Source organism: Artibeus jamaicensis, unplaced genomic scaffold (assembly GCF_021234435.1).
Source record: "Artibeus jamaicensis isolate MK-2021 breed Jamaican fruit bat unplaced genomic scaffold, CSHL_Jam_final contig_384, whole genome shotgun sequence".
In the NCBI taxonomy this organism is placed as follows: Eukaryota; Metazoa; Chordata; class Mammalia; order Chiroptera; family Phyllostomidae; genus Artibeus; species Artibeus jamaicensis.
In genome coordinates, this window is record NW_026521810.1 from 7313293 (window position 1) to 7332149 (window position 18857).

The 18857-nt window shown below is 51.0% G+C and overlaps 1 protein-coding gene across 4 annotated transcripts; it reads left to right on the forward strand.

Moving 5' to 3' along the window:
• The first annotated feature begins 1215 nt into the window (after window positions 1–1215).
• Window positions 1216–18138, forward strand: CNNM3 (cyclin and CBS domain divalent metal cation transport mediator 3). Of its 4 annotated transcripts, XM_037154308.2 has the most exons (9): window positions 1216–2581; window positions 8979–9122; window positions 10086–10235; window positions 10631–10800; window positions 10975–11071; window positions 11468–11601; window positions 11961–12102; window positions 15139–15236; window positions 15678–18138. In XM_037154308.2, the coding sequence occupies exons 1-8, from the start codon at window positions 1246–1248 to the stop codon at window positions 15186–15188; spliced, it is 2223 nt and encodes a 740-aa protein (XP_037010203.2). In that variant the 5' UTR covers window positions 1216–1245; the 3' UTR covers window positions 15189–15236; window positions 15678–18138. The 4 variants fall into 4 exon arrangements, 2 of the variants coding, with proteins under 2 accessions (XP_037010203.2, XP_037010202.2); XM_037154307.2 differs by lacking the exon at window positions 15139–15236; XR_008391478.1 differs by lacking the exons at window positions 11468–11601; window positions 15139–15236.
• The last annotated feature ends 719 nt before the right edge of the window (window positions 18139–18857 follow it).

Here is an 18857-nt window from a genome sequence, read left to right on the forward strand (position 1 = left end):
TAGGACCTGGCACATTGCAGGCACTCCAAACAGGAAATACTTGTTGAATTAATGTACTTACCACCATAAGGTAAGTACTGGATGCTCTTGGGGAGAGATACCTAGTTATCATAACCTTGACCCAACCTAATCAAGATGGTGGAGGAAGATCAGCTGAAGGAAGTGACATTTGCAGACAAGAAGCACACAGGAATTAGCTAGTGAAGTCATGATAGCTATGAGTTTAAAAGACACTTGAATAAAACATGGAAATGTCTTGAACCAAATGACCTGTAGGGAAAATGGCCCATGAAGGGTCAACGAGGGACCTGAAGGTCAAGTGGTAAGTGTTTCCATTGGTGCTGTGATTAACCCGGGGATGGGAAGTGGCACAGATCTGAGGAAGGAGCTGGGGAAGTACAGTTGTGGCCTCTACTGTTACCAGGGAAGCACTCGGTGAGCAGCTTTGCCACGTTCTGGATTCTTGTCTTTGGATATTGACAGTTCAAATGACCATTTGTGCTTTCCAATTTGTGATCCAAATTGCTCAGTGTCTGTCCAATGGTTTCCTCAACAAAATTAAATGATAGGTCCTTCTCCCAGGAAGCCTGAGACCAAAGAAGAAATACAAGTGGAATGACAGGTCCATGCATTCCTGACAGAGCCGCTGTTTCCGAATGTAGCTAGGTGGTGACCTGGGTGGGTGATGCCATACTAGGTAGGTGGCGTTGAAATACAACATCTACGCCAAGGTGGGCTTTACCTTTCTTCTAGAAAACACCAAGAAGTAACGGCAAGAGTCCCGGTGGGTAGTAATCTCGTGTGTTTACACCTTTTCTTCCAAGGGCTATGTCGTTGTGCCCGGACTACAGCGCGGTTGGGAGTCATCAACAAGCATCTTCCCGAACCTTAGTTTACCGGAGCCCAGCTCCGGCTGTCCCTTCAACATCCTTGCTTCTAGTCGGCAGTTCCCAAAGCGGCACTTCTCAGAAGTCCCGCCCGGAACTTCTCAGCGCTCTAGGCAGGTCTTCCGCACAGGACTACAGGGAAGAGCTCTGCGCCCACCGGCCCACCCGCTCGCCAGCCGCGCCCACCGGCCCGCCCCGCCTCGCCCCTCCCGCACCGCCTGTTTACGCCCTGGCGCAGCCTAGCCCGATCTTGGGCACGCCCCCTGGCGCCGCCCATTGGCTCAGGGGGTGCGAGTGCGGTGCCCATTGGTCTGCAGAGGCAGAGGTAGGCTGCGGAGGGCGAGACGGGCTGCGGGCGATGGCGGCAGTAGCGGCGGCGGGGCTGCAGGGCTGGCTGCTGGCTGCGCTGTGCCTGGGCCACGCCGCCGGGGAGGTGGCACAAGGCCCTCGAGTGCTGGGCGTCTGCCTGGAGCAGGCTGGAGCCGCGGGCTCGTCGTGGGCACACGGAGGGGAGGTGCCGGCTGCGTCCGAGGCCACCTTCCGCTTGCGCCTCTTCGGCTCTGGTTTCGCTAACAGCTCCTGGTCTTGGGCGGCCCCCGAGGGGGCGGGCTGCCCCGAGGGCGGGCCGGCTGCGGCGCCTGGGGAGGCGTTGGCCACTACCGGCGAGTGGCGGGCGCTGCTGCGCCTGCGCGCGGAGGCAGAGCGCCCGCACTCAGCACTGCTGGCAATGCGTGGGGAGCCTGGGGGCACAGCTGCTAAAGAGGCCGCGGCGGCCTCCGCAGGCGAGTGGCGTGCATTGCTGCGCCTGCGTGCTGAGGCGGTGCGGGCGGATCCGAGCGTCTCGGCGGCGTTTCAGGAGGCGTTGCCGACCTGGGTGCTTGGCCTAGGGGCGGCGGGGCTGCTGGCGCTGGCAGCCCTGGCACGAGGCCTCCAGTTGAGCGCGCTGGTGCTGGCACCAGCCGAGGTGCAGGTGCTGCGGGAGAACGGCTCAGAGGCTGAGCGCGCGGTGGCGCGGCGCCTGGAGCCAGCGAGGCGCTGGGCCGGCTGCGCCCTTGGCGCGCTGCTGCTGTTAGCCAGCCTGGCGCAGGCGGCGCTGGCTGTACTGCTGTACAGCGCAGCCGGCCAGCGCGCCTTGCCGGCCGTCTTGGGCAGCGCAGGGCTCGCGTTCCTGGTAGCCGAGGTGCTGCCGGCCGCCGTGAGTGGGCGCTGGACACTGGCTCTGGCCCCACGCGCTCTGGCGCTCAGCCGCCTGGCCGTGCTGCTCACCTTGCCTGTGGCCTTTCCCGTGGGGCAGCTGCTGGAGCTGGCGGCGCGACCTGGGCGGCTGCGAGAACGGGTGCTGGAACTGGCAAGAGGCAGCGGCGACCCCTACAACGACCTAAGCAAGGGCGTGCTACGCTACCGGACAGTGGAGGAAGTGCTCACGCCGCTTGAGGACTGCTTCATGCTAGACGCCAGCACCGTGCTGGACTTTGGTGTTTTGGCTAGCATCATGCAGAGTGGGCACACGCGCATCCCTGTGTACGAGGAGGAGCGCTCCAACATCGTGGACATGCTCTACCTCAAGGACTTGGCTTTTGTGGACCCTGAGGACTGCACGCCCCTCAGCACCATCACTCGCTTCTACAACCACCCGCTCCACTTTGTCTTCAACGACACGAAGCTAGACGCTGTTCTGGAGGAGTTCAAGCGAGGTAAAGTCCAGGAATCGGGGAGGGAACCCAAAGGCCTTTGCCCTCCCTTAGAAAAGGGATGGAGGGTTGTGGAAGCCCTGGGGAGGGCATAAGATTTTTATTTTTATTTAGAGAGAGAGGAAGAGAAGGAGAGAAACATCAATGTGTGGTTGCCTCTTGTGTGCCCCCAAGTAGGGAGGTGGTCTGCAACCCAGGCCTATGCCATCACTGGGAATCGAACCAGCGAAACTTTGCAGCCAGTGGATCCAGCCGGGTTCGCAGCCCAGCTCAATCCACTGAGCTACACGAGCCAGGGCCCCAAAGTGGCTATTTTTTTAATGCGGCCTGTAAAGAAGATGATAGCCTTGCAGCTTTGACTTTTTGAAATATTATTTAAAGGCTGTCGTTCAGAGGGTGACATTTCTAGAGACAGCAAAACCTCCCTTTTCATGGTAAGCCCCCAGTTCTGGGAGGTGTGTCCACTAGGCTCCAACACGCAGGTCTTTCCCTTTCCAGGTCATTTTTATGGGCTTTGGCTTTGAAGCAGGTTCAAACTCGTGGATAGAAACTTTAAAAAGTAGAAAAAACTAGTTCTCCAGATAACTTGAAGCTATTATCTATTTACATGTACAGACATACTTTGGATATTGTGGGTTCAGTTCCAGACCACCACAGTAATGTGTTAATCTTTTTGCTGGTGGAGAGCCTTGACTTCAATTTGTAAAACATGCAACATCTGAAGAGCAATAAAGTAAGGGATACCTGTAATGCCAAGATAGCCTGGCCTGCTTCCAGGTCAGCATTGTCACTAATGGGCTGCTACCTTCTTGATTACAGAAAAGCGAGTGATTGGCAAATACCTTTCTGCTGGTGTGTGTGAAGTGTCCACTTTGATTTTGCCCAAAGCAACTTCATACATACTGATTTAGCCTCCCCTTCAGCTGTCTTTAGAAAACTTCCTTCATCTTTTAGAAAACTTTACCTTTTTTTAACCCTAAGGTCTCTCAAGTTTGCCCTCAACTACATATTTCACCTCGATACATGCGAGCAACTCTAAGGTTGCAGGTAAAAACCAAGACTCACCCTCCAAGTGTGAAGGTGTGGTGCTCCTCTGCAGTCCGTTCCGTTGCCTGGTTGGGTGTGCTCCTTAGAGCTTGGCTGCTTCTTGCCTGCCATTTTAAACTCCTGCAGGATGGGCACGGACACCCCAGGATTCTGGGTGGGCTTGATCCTAAAGCCTGTATGTGAGGCTGAGAAGTGAGCAAAGCCTCCTGATCTTCTGGCAGCTGTGAGGTCTTGCACCACAAGCTGGCCTTGGGAGGTGCTTGGTGAGCCCCTGACAGATGGCAAGGAGACAGCTTTGTGGTGATCACAGTGTTACTCCTGTGTTAGCATTACTGTATGCCAGACTGTCGTGAGTACGTACATGCATCATTACCTTTCATGCTTTTGAGGCACCTGAGTGTTGCATAGTTGGGTGGTTACTGTTATTACTGTGCCTCCTATTGGGTAGGAGGCTTTAATGGGTTGCTCTGACTGCCCTGCTAGAGAATCTGAGGGGTGGCCATGTAGCCTCTCTCAGGGGAGGGGAGCCCAGGGTAGGGGCCAGACAGAACTTCCTGGTGGTAAGTACTTCATCTGGCCACTGTGGTTTATGAGGTGGCCCTGGAGTCAGCTGGGGAGGGTTCATTCCATCCCTTTTGTGCCACCTCCCGGCTTGAGGTAGGGAGGCTAGACGTGACACCAGGGTGGTGCCTGTGAGCAGAGCTTGTTGCCATGACTGGTGTGGGCAACAGTGGGTGGGTGGTAGGGGTTGCAGAGCAGAGGGTGGCAGGCTGAACAGGGCCTGGAAAGGAGTCCCGGGAGAGCTTTGGAGGTGGAATTGGAGGGTTTTGTGGTTGTCAGGGGCTTGGGGGCAAGAGGAAGGAGCTGGGGAAGAGGCCTGGATTTCCACTTTCCCTGAGGGATTGGGGCTGGGCTAGGAGTTTGCTCTGGACATTGGAGTTTGTGCAGTGGCCCCATGGCCAAGTCCTAGAGAGCAGGTGTCGTATTGGAAGGACCTGAGTGAAGGTGAACGTCTGATCTTGGGTGTAGCAGCAGTCCCTCAACTGCAGAAGGGGAGCAGAGAGCCTAACCCTAAGGGTGCGTGCATGTTTTGTGAGGGCAGCAGAGGAGAGGCTGCTGAGAAGGGCAAGTGGCTCAGAACATCTGGACCTGGGGGAGAGACAAACTCATCAAGGGCAGGAGAGCGGTCAGAAGAGGAGGCCAGTGTCGTGCCACGTGGATCCAGCCAGTGGGGTTCCCTTGACCTTGGCGTGAGTGGGTTGGGTGTTTTGGTGTAGGGTGTTTGGATGGAGTGAGTGAGGGACGAGAGGTAGGTACAACAGGTATTGACGACAGGATTTCCATGAAGTATGGCTGCAGAAGCCAGAGAGCAGTGGCTGTGAGAGGATGAGCTGAGGATCAAGATGGGCAAGTGGGTTTAGGTTTAGATGTTGTTGGAAAGGAGCCAGTAGGTAGGGATGGCCACAGGGTAGGCCACTCCTGTGCTGGGTGGTGGCCTCAGAGTAGCCCTGGACAGCCAGGCGGGTTTCATGCAGCCTGAAGCTAACCCCGTAGCTGCCTATTTACTACTGCTACTACTTCTACTTCTACTTCTACTACTACTACTTCTACTTCTACTACTACTACTACTTCTACTACTACTACTTCTACTACTACTACTACTACTACTACTACTACTACTACCACTACCACTACTACCGCTACTGCTACTTCTACTACTACTTCTACTTCTACTACTTCTACTTCTACTACTACTGCTACTTCTACTGGAGGTTGAGTGGGGAGTGCTTCCTTCCCTTGCCTTCCTCCTCCTGTGGTGAGTGAGGGCCATTCTTAGGGCTGGACGACCTCCTCTTTTCTCTGAAATCCTGGAGCTTTCTCTGCTTTTGGGGCAGTGCAGTTCTTCGGTGGATATCTTCTTTTTAGCCCAACCCCTTTCTTTATTCTGCTTACGAACAAAAGGCATGAGCTTTTAGAACTTGGTTCCCATCCCACCTCTGCCAGGAGTGTGAGGTGGTGGTGCCTTTGGATTTCCTGAAGGTAGAATCCCTGGCATCTTGGCAGCTATCATTCTGGCGTCTGTTCCTCTTGTGCTTCCAGAGCCCTGTCTTTCTGGGACTTTATAGTCTGGAAGAGTCACCTCCCCCAGTGAGGAGCCTTCAGTCAGTGTGCAGACTTAAGGTGACACCGATTATTTCATACCAGCATTACCAGGAAGAGTGCGTACTTTGGAGCTAGAGTAAATAATATATATTTCCTTTAAAGCCATCAGCCTCTGCCTTCTTTGTCAACCCCCAATGAGATAATTCAAGGACTTCAGCTAGAGGAGGGGTTTAGGATAGGTGAGTTTGTCATTCTCTGCTTTCAGGTGCCTGAGTTCTGGTTCATTGTCAGAAGCCACAGCTGTGAACAGTCAGATCTTCCATGGGGAATGTTAGCAGTGTTCTTTCTCATGGGACAGATTCAAGCAGTTGCTTTAAAAAACAAAAGAGGGAGGGCAGTTCAAGTTTACACTTGAACTGAAAATTTTTAATTATTATTAAAAAAAATTTTTTAAATTTATTTAATTATTGTTCAAGTACAGTTTTCTGTCTTATACTCCCATCCAGCCCACCCCCCCACCAGTGCTCCCTTGAACTGAATTTTTAAGAATATCCTAGAAACTAGGCATTTCGAAAGAATCCTTGAGCATGCATATAATTTATGAGTACTCTTGTGCCTGCTAACTAACTAAAATGAAACTCTAGAGCTTTTTCAGGGCCTTCTGGTCGATGTTGTTGAGATGTACCACCCGCCTCTTGCTTGTGGCTCTGGCACAAGGCGGGCCTGTGGCCATGTTTGCCAACAGGGCCCATATTTTCAGAGTGTATATCCTCTTAGATGAAAAATAGACATAACCCCGCCAACTGCCCTTTTCTATGTACTTCTGCTTTCTTACTGTTGCCTTCTGGGCCCCCTCAAACATTGTCTTGAGATGAAATCACCTGGCCACTGTTTTGGGGGACCTTCCATGTGGAAGGTCACTAAGAAACTTGTGCCTACTTCATAGAAGTTTGAAGGCAAGAGGGAAGTTAGTCCGTTCTGAGTTAACCTGTCACAGCAAGTAGTTTCCTGGAAGAAGGGAGCCGAAGTGGGTCGTCTGTGCCCTTAGATGGCCATGCAGAACCTGAGCTTTGGTTCCAGAATCCAAGAAGACTACCGGTTAAAATTGCGTGTCTTGGCCTTCCTGATTTGGCCTGACAGAGTGGCATCACGTGGCAGGTCCCCATGGCCCTTCTGGAAATAGCGCCTGCCTTCTGGGTGAGCCGTTCCCAACACCAAGTACCAAGGGGAAGAGCGCACCTAGAAATGCTGCAACCCCCGTTCAGTGCCCATCTCAGCGAGATGAGCAGATTGTTCTGGAGGGACCCTTAGCCTTTTCCTGCGGAAAGGGCAAAACCTGTAATGTGTCATTTCCACCTTTCATTTTTGTCTAAACCTATTAGAGTGTCATTGAGATGAAAAAAAGAATGATTTTTTCTTTTATTTGGATGGGCCGTGTGGGAATCACTTGAGGGGAGGGTGTTCTAAGACTGTTCTCAGTGACAGCCAGCGAAGCGTGGTGGTGAAGACAATGAACTTGGGAGCCAGCTGCTTGGGTTCGAATCCTGGTTTTGCACTTGGGTGGGTTACCGAACCTCCCTTAGCCTCGTTTTCTCTGTAAACTGTAAATGGGAGTAATAGTACTATGTGCCTCAGAGAGCTGTTGGGAAGACTCAGGTAATAAATAAGTAAAGCCATCGGTGGCCAGCACACAGTAATCACTAAAACATGTCAGCCTCTCTGCATTCAGGCTGTGCTTCACAATCCATGGCATCTCAGGTTTGATAAAATACAGTAAATGTTATCTTTTTATTCTTTTATAGCTTCATTCCTTTCTTGACCATCCTGTTAGCGGTTTACTACTACTAATAATAATACAGTAGTAGCATTTGGTCGAGTCTCGACATTTTTGCATTTTATGCAGCTTTGGAGCAGAGGTCTTCCTATACCTGTTTGCTGGGGCCAGGGCAGCCGCAGTGGGGGGGGGAGGGGCGATGCCGGGGTGGGGGTGGGGGATGCTGTAGGAATGGGACGCTGTGCCAGATAGAGTTCCACGGGGTGTGTTTGTAAACTCTACTCATTGAATTGTAATTAAACTCAAGGAATGTAAAGGTTGATTCACACAAAGAAGGGAACTTGACTTCTTGCTTAAACAGAAGATACTTGAAGCAAGTACCATCTTCATGTGCAGGTCTAGGCCAGCTGCCCCCCCAAGCTGTCTTCACTAGTAACAGAGGAGAGTGCGGCCGAGATCGGTCTGCTCTCGGGTCCCGGGCCTGCACAGCCCAGGTGCTACCACCCGCGTGTGGCTACCTCTGGACAGGTAACTAGCCAGTCTGAACTGAGACGTGCCGTAGGTGCAACACACACCAAACTTCAAAGATTTGACACAAAAAAGTAAAACTTCTATTAATATGTTTATAATGATTACATATTGAAGTGATATTTTAGCTGTATCAAGTTACTACAATATATTGCCAATTCATTTCACCTGAGTCTTTTTCCTTTTAATGTAGCCACTCAAAAATTTGAAATTACATATGTGGCTTGCATTGTGTCTTCTTTTTTTTTGTATAGGTATAAAGTTTTATAGGTGAAGAGCACTTACCTGAAGCAGAGTAAATGCTTGAAGTTTCCCCAGCACTGAGAAGTGTGAGATTTTTTTTTTCAAGCTTACATTTCCTTAATAGACAAACAAAGAAGAAGGTGACCCAAGAAAGACAGGACAAGGGGAAAGTTCCCTGCTGCTGCTCCTCCTGCCACACAGCTGGGGCTCTGACTGGCTGATTACCATTTATCTTCATCCCTTGGGTGATCTTCACAGACCTTGGCTTCTAGAAAGAAAGGGCAGCCTTCAGAATTAGGAAACCTGCCCTAGGAGAGTAAGTCTGAGGGGGGCGCCCTGTTGGCTCCCCCACCCAGATGGTCCCAGGGAGCCTGCCTTTCTGGATTTAGTGCCTTGTGTCCTCAGTTTGTGTGATGCCACCATGCCTATGCCACATTCACGGCTTGGAGGCACACAGACCCGGGGCTGACTCTAGCTCAGGTGAGTGCAGTGTCTGGGGTTTAGGTTCCTTGAATTTGAGGTGAGGCCAGTCCTCATGAGCATGTTGAGAATCTTCAGTAAAATCCTAGAAGAGTCGCGCCCAGTGCTTGGTGCTTCATAGGAACACAAATACTAGCATCTGTCCCTTTGGTGGGTTTGTGCAGGATGGGGCCGAGGAACACAGGCGCCTCCAGCACACTGTGACGTGCACATCCCCTCCCCCAGGGAAGTCCCACCTGGCCATCGTGCAGAAGGTCAACAACGAAGGTGAAGGTGACCCCTTCTATGAGGTGCTGGGCCTGGTCACCCTGGAGGACGTCATTGAGGAGATCATCAAGTCCGAGATCCTGGACGAGTCTGAGGACTACGGTGAGTCTTGCCTCCTGCAGTTTTGTGGCTCAGCTGATCTCTCAGGTTCACTGAGATGTGTGTCTCAAATTCACGGGTTGGCGAGTCTCTGACCAGAGATGTTATCTCTGGTTTTTTCCCCCTGAGTATCGCCCCTTTACAGGAGGGTCCACTCCTGCCCATGGATGAAGAGTCGTGGCCCATCTATTGGTGGATCTGCAGTTCCAGTGCTTAGGGCTCCCCTCATTTTCTCCGTTACTGAGGGGCTCTGCCCTTAATGTGCATTTCCCAGACTTTCCTCACACCTTTTGCTTCTTATGTGGTTTGTACATTACAGAAGTGTCTCCTCAGAGAACTTGTTTTTTGCTAAGGAGGTGGCCCCAGGAGGTTCTTGGGGCCATGGTTGTGCCTTAGAAGCATCTGCCCCTTAGGATGGTGGCTTCGGTCTGCAGGGTTGACATGGAACCCATGCTCGATGACTGGGGCCTCTCATGGTACTGAGAATGCTGGGCCACCCTTCCATGTGTGCTGTCATGGAATTGCTTGGCCTGTGCGTGTATCCCACAATGCACCATTGTTAGTTTTGTTTCTTGACTGCTCTAGGCACAGGGCCACTAGGTTAGCTGCCATTGTGTAGCACTGGGGCTCCTCCAGTGCCCACTTTCTGGGGAGCAGTCTTCTAGTGACCACAGGTGTCTGTCACTTTGCTTCTTCTTTGCATCATGTCAGCATTATCTTCTCCCAATTCCAAGGAGAGGTACAGTCTTTTCTGGTACTTCCTCGGGGTGTGGCTGCGATATAGGCTACTTTCCCTCTATCCTGGGTGTCAGGATTACTGTGTGGTGGCAGTGACATCTGGGGACAATCTCAGGAGCCAAGTATGTGTCTCTGGGGAGTCTCAGTTATCCCCCAGGAGCCCCCAGTCTTGTGGAGGGGATACAGGCAACACGCTGGTGCCTAAGCCTGTTCTGCTTACCATCCCAGGAGACGCCATGGTGAGGAAGAAGCCTGCTTCTCTCAGTGCCCCCCTCAGACGGAAAGAGGATTTTTCCTTGTTCAAGGTGTCTGACGATGAGCATAAAGTGAAAATCTCGCCTCAGCTTCTCTTGGCTACCCAGCGCTTCCTTTCCCGAGGTGAGGGTGAAGGGTGTGCCTTGTCCCCACTCTCTTGCTAGCCATCCGGTGGGTCAGGTGACCACTCCCCCCAGGGCAGGCATGGACTGCTCCACCCCTAATAAGCAGGAGAGCATCTAGGAGAACCTCAGGGCTTCTCCTGGCTGCCCTGTCAGCAGAGACACTCTTCTGGATGCTCAGGTTGCCTGAGGGGGCAGCTCCTCTGTGCCAAACAGCTGAAAGCCAGGGCCAGGCTGGTGCCACCTGTGGTGTATGTGGCTGCCCAGTCCTTGTGTTGGGAAGGGGACTCGGCTGGAGGGCCAGCCAGGACATTGCAGGTGCGCAGCAGGAGTCAGGGTGGTTACATAGGCCAGTCAGGACCCAGTGGCCACTTCTCTTCTCTCTGCCCTGGGCAGAGGTGGATGTGTTTAGCCCATTACGAATCTCAGAGAAGGTCCTGCTGCACCTGCTGAGGCACCCCAGCGTCAACCAGGAGGTGAGATTTGATGAGAGCAACCGCCTGGCTGCACATCATTACCTGTACCAGCGCAGCCGGCCTGTGGATTACTTCATCCTCATTCTGCAGGTAACCAGGAGCCGGGGCCAGGCCCCCACCGGATTGGAAAGCAGGGAAGGGTCTGAGAGAAGGAGGCACATGTAGGTGCATCCCTGTGTAATCAGAGTGGGTACTTCCTGCCTTGCGCCCTTCCAGCAGGAATGGTAATGTGTATACCTCTGTGTGTCTCCCTCCACCTCCCAGGGCAGGGTTGAGGTGGAGATTGGGAAGGAGGGCCTGAAGTTCGAGAACGGGGCCTTCACCTATTACGGCGTGTCTGCGCTGACCGTGCCGTCCTCGGGTAAGCTGCAACCCCCTCCTGAGCGAAGGCTGGGCTGGCCGTGGGGCTCTTCCCCGGCTTTAGCTGGGGCCCTGGGGCCAGGTTCTGCCCTTTCTTCTCCAGTGCTTAAGCCTCCTTCAACGTGGTCTGCTTCAGGACGTGCTGGATTTCCTACTCTAAGTGTCATGGAGCGGGAAGGGGCAACATTTTTTCAGGGCTCGTCTTTGCTGCTCACCCCCGTCCCTGTAAAACTTCTCCCTGGATGAAGTATGTTTGCCAGCTCTTAAGTGCTGGTCGTAGTCCCTCCCCAGTGTGACTGTGGGGTGGATCTTAGAGGCTGTGCAGTTGTCCCCACCAGAGTGGGGCCTGCCCGGCTCCCAGCGTGGCTTCCCCATCACTGATTGTTCCTTTTACTAGTTCACCAGTCCCCAGTGTCCTCGCTTCAGTCCCTCCGCCATGACCTGCAGCCCGAGCCAGCTGACGGCACCCACTTGTCCACGTATTGTCCTGACTACACCGTGAGGGCCCTCTCTGACCTGCAGTTCATCAAGGTTTGGGCTGCTCATTGGTGCTGGCTTCTAATCAGCTTTGTGTCCCGAAGGGGCTAGACCACATAGTTACCAGTTTATGTGGATTGAGAGTAAATTTCCGTGGAGTCAGTCTGAGATGTCCCAGAGCAAATCTTGAACTTGCTCTGCATAATGATGGCCTTGGCTCCCCAGGGGCCCCCTCTGACCACTGCTGATCTGGTCCTACACACCCAATTTCTAGATGAGATCTTAAAGGCACTTTGCTTGAATGCTTTCTTCTGCCCTTACACCCACCTGGCTCAAGTGCTTGTGGGCAAGAGGTGGGTGTGGGGGGTATGACCACATGCCTCACCTGCCCAGTAATGCACTCTGTCCTCCAGGTCACACGACTACAGTACCTCAATGCACTCCTGGCTACACGAGCCCAGGACCTGCCACCGTCCCCTGAGAACTTGGACCTTCAGGTCATTCCAGGCAGCCAGACCAGGCTCCTCAGTGACAGGACAGCCTCAGCAGCAGCAGGTGAGCCTGCATGGCCACATTCCCCATGTGTGAATCAGGAGGCACGTGCCCTTCCGGTCCTTGCTGCTGGCACACGCGCTCGCTGCTCTCACTCCACCCTGCATTCTTCTGTCTTCCTCCTTTTTTGTCCCCAGCCTCTTTATTTTTATTTTTACTTAGAAAGAGGGGAAGGGGGGGAGAAAAAGAGGGGAGAAACATCCATTGGTTGCCTGTCATGTGCTCCCTGACCAGGGACTGAACCTGCAACCCAGGCATATGTTTTGACTGGGAATCGAACCGGCAACCTTTCACTTCAAGGGATGAGCATTCAACCAACTGAGCCACACAAGGTTGGGCCACACAAGGTTGGGCCACACAAGGTTGTTTCAATGCTATTAAAAACAGCTTCTTGCTGTTTTTAATAGCTTGGGTGATACTGAGCTGTAATAGACCACTAGGTACTTGAGTATATGAAGTCAGCATTTTCTCTTGAGGGCCTGTTAGGATGATTGACTGAATTAAGGAACACTTGTTAAGTGGGAATAAGATCAAGTTCAGAATCTCTGTTGGCCATTTAGAATTAGGGTTAGGTCACTTGGAAAATGAAGATTTGGGTCACCAGTGGATCTGGCTCAGAAGGCAGGTGGCTGGTGGGCACCATCCCAGCTAGAAAGGGCACCTGAGGCCTGTGGTTAAATCACACTCGTGTTTAAAGCAGGCCCGCGTTCTCCCCCTGGGTCTCACCGTGTGCAGGAGCAGGGTGTCGGGAGGCTCAGACTGTGTGATAAGACAGCAGCCCCATCCTGCACCTGTATGGAGGGAGGGTGCAGAGTGGCCTGTAAAGGGTGGGCTTTGGGGATGAGTGGTCAGTGCCTGGGAACTTTGTTGTCCGTGTTAATCAGGTTCTTTTCCTCTGGTTGAGCTCCTAGGTTAGGCTGAGAGACACTGCGGTGGTTGGCATTCCCGGAGGAGGATGTGGGGCTGCGGAGAGGCCGTGGGAGGGAGCGCAGGCCTCGGGGCCTGACGCCTGCAGTGGGGACACTGGGCTCTTAGTGACCACTTAGTGTGCTGGGCACTGCTCAGCGCTTTCTTTATCCTCACTCGTGTGAGAGCACTTCCCTGAAGTTTGAGAGGAGGTAGTTTCCCAGATGAGGAACTGGAGGCAGAGACAGGCGCAGGCACTCTGGCCTGGAGCCTGTGCATGCCCTTGGTCTCTGGGCTGTGGTGGAACAGCTCTGCTCACTCAGACCCGTGCTCGAGGACACAGGTGTGTTCTTGTAGCAGAAAGGTACTTTCTGAGAGGTACAGATGCAAGGGACAGATGCAAGGGACAGCAGACCCCATGTTTTTGCCACTTTGGTGGCTTAGCCCAGTGCCTCATCCCTGGGTGCTGGGAAGAGAGGGCCCCAGGTGGTGTGTGCTCCTCAGCCCCATGTGTGGCTGGCCCAGGACCAGCTACTGAGTGGACATCCGTGCTGTCTTCTGGGGCTGGTGGCGCTCCTGTGTGTACCATTATGATGTCCTTTGATTTTATGACATCTCCTTGCATAGAGGTTTTCCCCATTGCACTAGACTGGTGTCTCAAAAGCCAAGACACTTGTTTGCAAGCCTTTTGGTTTTGGTTTTCCCACGCGGGAGCCGTCCAGGCTGTGTCCGCTGCCCGGAGTGCACATGTCACATTCAGGGCGAGTCTGAGAGCAGTGGTTTTCTCTTCGTTTTCTCTTTTACCAGATACCCAGAGGTCTGGTCTGGTCTTTTCTTTTCAACTCCTCACCTGAGGATACTTTTTAATTGCTTTTAGAAAGAGAGGAAGAGAGAGAAAAACATCACTTCAGGGATCGTACATACCTGGACGGGGGATTAAACTAGCAGCCTAGGCATGTGTCCTGACGGGAATCGAACGTGCAACCTTCTGGTTATGGGATGGTGCTGCAATGAACTGAGCCACACTGGCCAGAGCCTCAGAGGTTTTGTTTGTTTGTTTTTTATTGATTTGAGAGAGAGAGAGAGATAAAAGAGGGAAACATTGATTTGTTGTTCCACTTATTTATGCATTCACTGGTTGATTCTTGTGTGTGCCTTGACCAGGGATTGAACCTGCAACCTTGGCATATTGAAACAGCACTCTAACCAACTTAGCTAACCAGCCAGGGGGGTCTCCTCAGAGGTTTTTAAAATCCTTTTTTTGGCTTCAGCTGCTCAATGGGCAGTTATGTAAGATAGTAACTTATAGTGGCTCTGCAGGTCATTTCTTCTTTGCAACAGGTTATCATCTCCTATAGTCATATTGTGGGTTCTTTTGCATGTTGCTTGACATTTACCCCCATGAGGCTTGCCTCTCGTCTTTCTGCCCCTGGCTTTGGACCTCTGGCATCTCGATGCAATTTCTCTGTTACCCTGGAGGATTTCCTGTTGCTACATGCATGAAGGTTTCACCATGCACTGCTTCAATAGGATGGGTCAGAGCTGCCGCTGGGTGACGTTAGTACTGGGTTCCAATGCAGAGAGGTGCCTTTATTTACATGCTTAGAAAGGACGATGATTTTTGACTGCTTATACCAGGGTTGGCAAAGTGCACAAAGGGTTGGGTCTGGCATGCTGTTCTTGTAAATAAACTTTTTATTAGGACCCAACTCTTTTTTCACTGATTATATATGGCCGCCTTTGAGCTACAGTGGAATTGAATTGTTACAGAGACCATATGACTTGCAAAACCTAAAAATATTAGTCCTTTACAGAAACAGTTTTCTGTTGTCTGACTTGCCATTTTAAATTTGAAGTAACACCTCCACAATGAGCATTCACAGAACTGGATTTCCCAAGGAAAATCCACTGAGGACACTGTGTTCCTTGACTCTCTTATTCTGAGCAGCCAGAAACAGTGTCTGTGCACCTCTGCCTTGGCTCCTGGGCGGAACCCAGGAGTTTAACTGCTTGCCAGGCAGCCCCAGGTCTGGGGAAAGCAAGTGTTGGTCTGCCTGGGGCTGCGGGCAGAGGCTCTGCGGGGTCGCCTCAATAGCCTGCCTCCTCTTCTCTCTTTCTCTCTGCTCTCTCCAGCCTGCCCAGTAGATGTTTCCTTCTTTGGCACATTTGGAAACTGCATTTGATAATTGACTGGACTAGTGAGCATTTTTTGTTTTAAGAAAACACCCAAGGTAAATATCTTTCTTTTGCTTTGCTTTCCTTTCCCAGCTGTTTAGCTGCCAGGAGGAGCACAGAAACTGCTTCCCTGGCCAGGGAGGCATTTCTCTGAGGATGGGCCTGGCTCCTTCCTGTCCCTTCTTGCTACTTTTCATTTTTCTAGAAGATAGGAGGACTCATGGAAAACCTTCCCGTCCATGAAACCTAAAGCTCCCTTCTAGGGCGGGCTGCCATTGCCCAGCCTTATGGCCTTGGCCTCCAAGGTGCAGAGCCCCAGCCCCTGCTTTGCCGCCTCTCAGTGATGACACCTCTCTTTGCAGTGGCGACTCTGAGGCAGAGTCAGGCTGGCCGTTTTCCCAGCCATTCACTCCCAGGTCTGCCACGATACTTGCTGTGGCACCTCTCCCTGACTTGACACCCTTCACTGACTGCGATATTCTCCTTTTTTCCTGTAGGTTCCAACCACAGCAGACCCAGCCTCCCGGCAGAGGAGAGCCCTGGGCGGAACCCAGGGGTTTAACTGCTTGCCAGGCAGCCCCAGGTCTGGGGAATAGACAAGCACGTGGGGAATGGAGAGAGTCCAGCTGCGGAGCAGCTTCCCACCAGCCTGTCCTCATCCCTTCCAGGCCACGTTTTAGATGGCCCTTACAGATGTGGGTCCTGAGCTGTTCTCAGAACCAGGCGTCAGTGCCAGGAGCCTTCAGGAGGTCCTGCCTCCTTTAGGAAATGGGGGTCAGCTAGGCACAGCCCCCCAGGCCTGCTTCTGAAGGGAGTCCAAGGAACACCATCATTTCTGTTTTCCAGGCCCAGCCTTCTCCCAGTGACAGTACAGTGTGTCTGTACCCTTTGGGCCAACCCAGGATGTGAGTGCACAATTCCTGCCTTTGTGTGGCTGTGACCTGTACTCACTTTGCTCCTAATCTGCCAATCTTCTGCTGCTGGCAGCACTGTCTGAGCAAACCAAGAGCACCAGTTTTGGCTGGAGTTTCAAATCCATGGCCAAGGCCATGGTGAACTTTGTGGCTTTCCTGACAATGCCACATTTCAGAGCACACACCAGCCTGTCCTATGTGCCAAACCTGGAAGCACGATTCTTCACAAGTCTGTGCCACTAGTCCTGCCCCTCCTGTGGAGGTGGCTTTTCTGACCTTTTTAGAGCCCTAAGCATGCCACCTGGCCCCCTGGGGGACTGACAAGGCCTGCTCTTCCTGCTGCACCTCTGCCTGTCTTGCTTAGTGGTGATTAATAATACTGTCATTTTGTGTTTTAACAAGAGGTCACATATGAGAGGAAGGGCTCTTTTGCTGCACCTAATCCTTCCTTCCTTGTCAGATCCAGGGGGAGTGACCAACTGTCAGACGCCATCACACTGTCTTCCTGGCCCTTGGTGGGGGACCTTGCGAGGGGTGCATGGAGGGCAGCGAGGGGGGGAAGGGCTGGAGGAGGACCAGGTGGGTCACCGTCATCTTTCTTTAAAAAAAAAAAACAACCAAAAACATGAAATCAGAGTTTTTCTATATCTCTGAAACATTTTAAGCTCTTTGCCTATTTTCTGTCCCTAGCCGTTGGGTTTTAGAGAATCAGGAATGAGAAGGCATGTCTTTTTCTGGTTTACCTCTGTTTACTGTCCACAGTTCTTTGTGTAGAAATGGGGGCATCACAGGGACCTAAGGATCTGAAATTGGGTAGGGCGAGCGGAGGATTTCTGGAAAATTTCTCAGAGGAATTTGGGTCCTTATTGGGGATCAGTGGGGATGAAGGTCTCCAACAGTAGTGATGTGCTTGCTGAGAAGTCGTTCTCACGGAATTGACTCCGAGAGCAAAATCCCAGGTGGGAAACAGACACAGCAGGTCCTTGAATAATGTCTCATTCTGATGTGGACGAGTTGCCCTAGGAACTTAACTCTGGCTTAGTACCAATCAGCCTGTGGTAAAATTGATTTTGTTGTAGTCGGTTTGCTTAAAGTTGCAGAACCTGTTTGATATTAAGTGAGGACTTCACTTTAAAGTCATCTTGCTCCTGAACAGTGGTTCTTCCCCTTGGCTGCACATTGGAATCACCTGGCAAGTTAAAAAACACTGCTGGGGGCCCACCCCAGGATTCAGCATCAGGACCTTATATTTTAAAAATAATTTTAGATTCATAGAAGAGTTCCACGTAGCTCCCCTTCATCTAGCTTTCCCCAGTGTTAATATCTTACATCACCTTGGTAACTTTAGCAAAACTAAGAGATTAACATTGGTACAAAGAGAACTAAATTACACTTTATTTGGATTTTACCAGTTTTTCTAATGTCCTCTTTCAGTTGCAGGATCTAATCCAGGATACCATTTTGCATTTAGAGCTATTACCTTACTTTTCTCTTTGTTTTGAAATAATTACAGATTCAGAGGAAGTTGCAAGGATAGAGGTACCCTTCACCCTGTTTTCCTTAATGGTTACATCTTTCTTAGTTACAGTACAGTATCAAGCCAGGAATCAGACACTGGGCAGTGGGGGTGCATTGTTCTGTATCATCTCACGTGGAGCTTGTGTAACCCCCACTACAGTCTAGGCACAACTGTCCCATCAACATCAGGATGTCCCTCCAACTACCCTTTCAGAGCCACCCTCCCCCACCCCCCAAACCCCGCCACCATCCCTGATCTCCAGTAACCACTAATGTGTTTGTCATCTCTATAATTTTATTTCAAGAATGTTACATAAATGGGATCATACAGTGTGCGGCCATTTGGGGCTGGCTTTCCGGAGCGCATGCCATGGAGGTCCATCCAGGTGGTTGGCATGTGTCGGCAGTGCATCCCTTTTGGTGGTTGCATGATGTTCGTGGTATGTGCTCATTGTTCCGGTTAAGGACATCTAGGTGGCTTCCACTACTTGGCTCTCCCAAATAAAGCTGCTATGAACACTCATTACAGGTTTTTGTGTAAACATTGGTTTATTTCTCTGAGGTAAATACCTAGTAGTATAATTACTAGATTATGTGGCCATTGCATGTTTAGTTTTTAAGAACTGACTTTCAGAGTGGCTGAACAATCTTACATCCCCAGCAGCAATGTACGAGTGACCCAGGTTCTCAGAATGCTCGCTAGCATTTGTTATTGTCCCTGTATTTTATTTTAGTCATTCTGGTAGGTATGTAGTGATACCTCATTGTGATTTAATTTGCATTAACATAATGGTTAATGTCTATCTCTTCACGTGTATCTCTTTCACTGTGTGAGATATCTGTGCATGTCTTTTGCCCACTTTCTCATTAGCTTGTTTAATTTTTTACTGTGGAGTTTTAAGAATTTTAAATATACTAAATACTAGTCTTTTGTCAAGGTTTTGGTTTACAAATATTTTCTCCCACTCTGTAGCTTATTTTCTCATCCTCTAAACAGGATATTTTACAGAGCAAATATTTTTAATTTTGATCAAGTCCAATTTATTGATTCTTTTTTTCTTTTATAGATTATGTTTTTGGTGTCATAACTAAGAATTCTTTACCTCTTACTAGATCCTGAAGATTATCTCCTGTTTTTCCCTAAACTTTATAAACTTGCTTTAATCCATGTTGAGTTAATTTTTGCATAAGGTATGACACAGGCCAGGGCTTATTTTTTTATTTTTTAAAGATTTTATTTTAGTT

What these genes read in the sequence shown, in the direction of transcription:
- CNNM3 (XM_037154307.2), top strand. Translation starts at nt 1,246, where the DNA reads ATGGCGGCAGTAGCGGCGGCGGGGCTGCAGGGCTGGCTGCTGGCTGCG. An exon ending in GGACGAGTCTGAGGACTACG is followed by an intron (nt 9,123 to 10,085) that starts GTGAGTCTTGCC and finishes TTACCATCCCAG; the next exon opens with GAGACGCCATGGTGAGGAAG. An exon ending in CTGACCTGCAGTTCATCAAG is followed by an intron (nt 11,602 to 11,960) that starts GTTTGGGCTGCT and finishes TCTGTCCTCCAG; the next exon opens with GTCACACGACTACAGTACCT.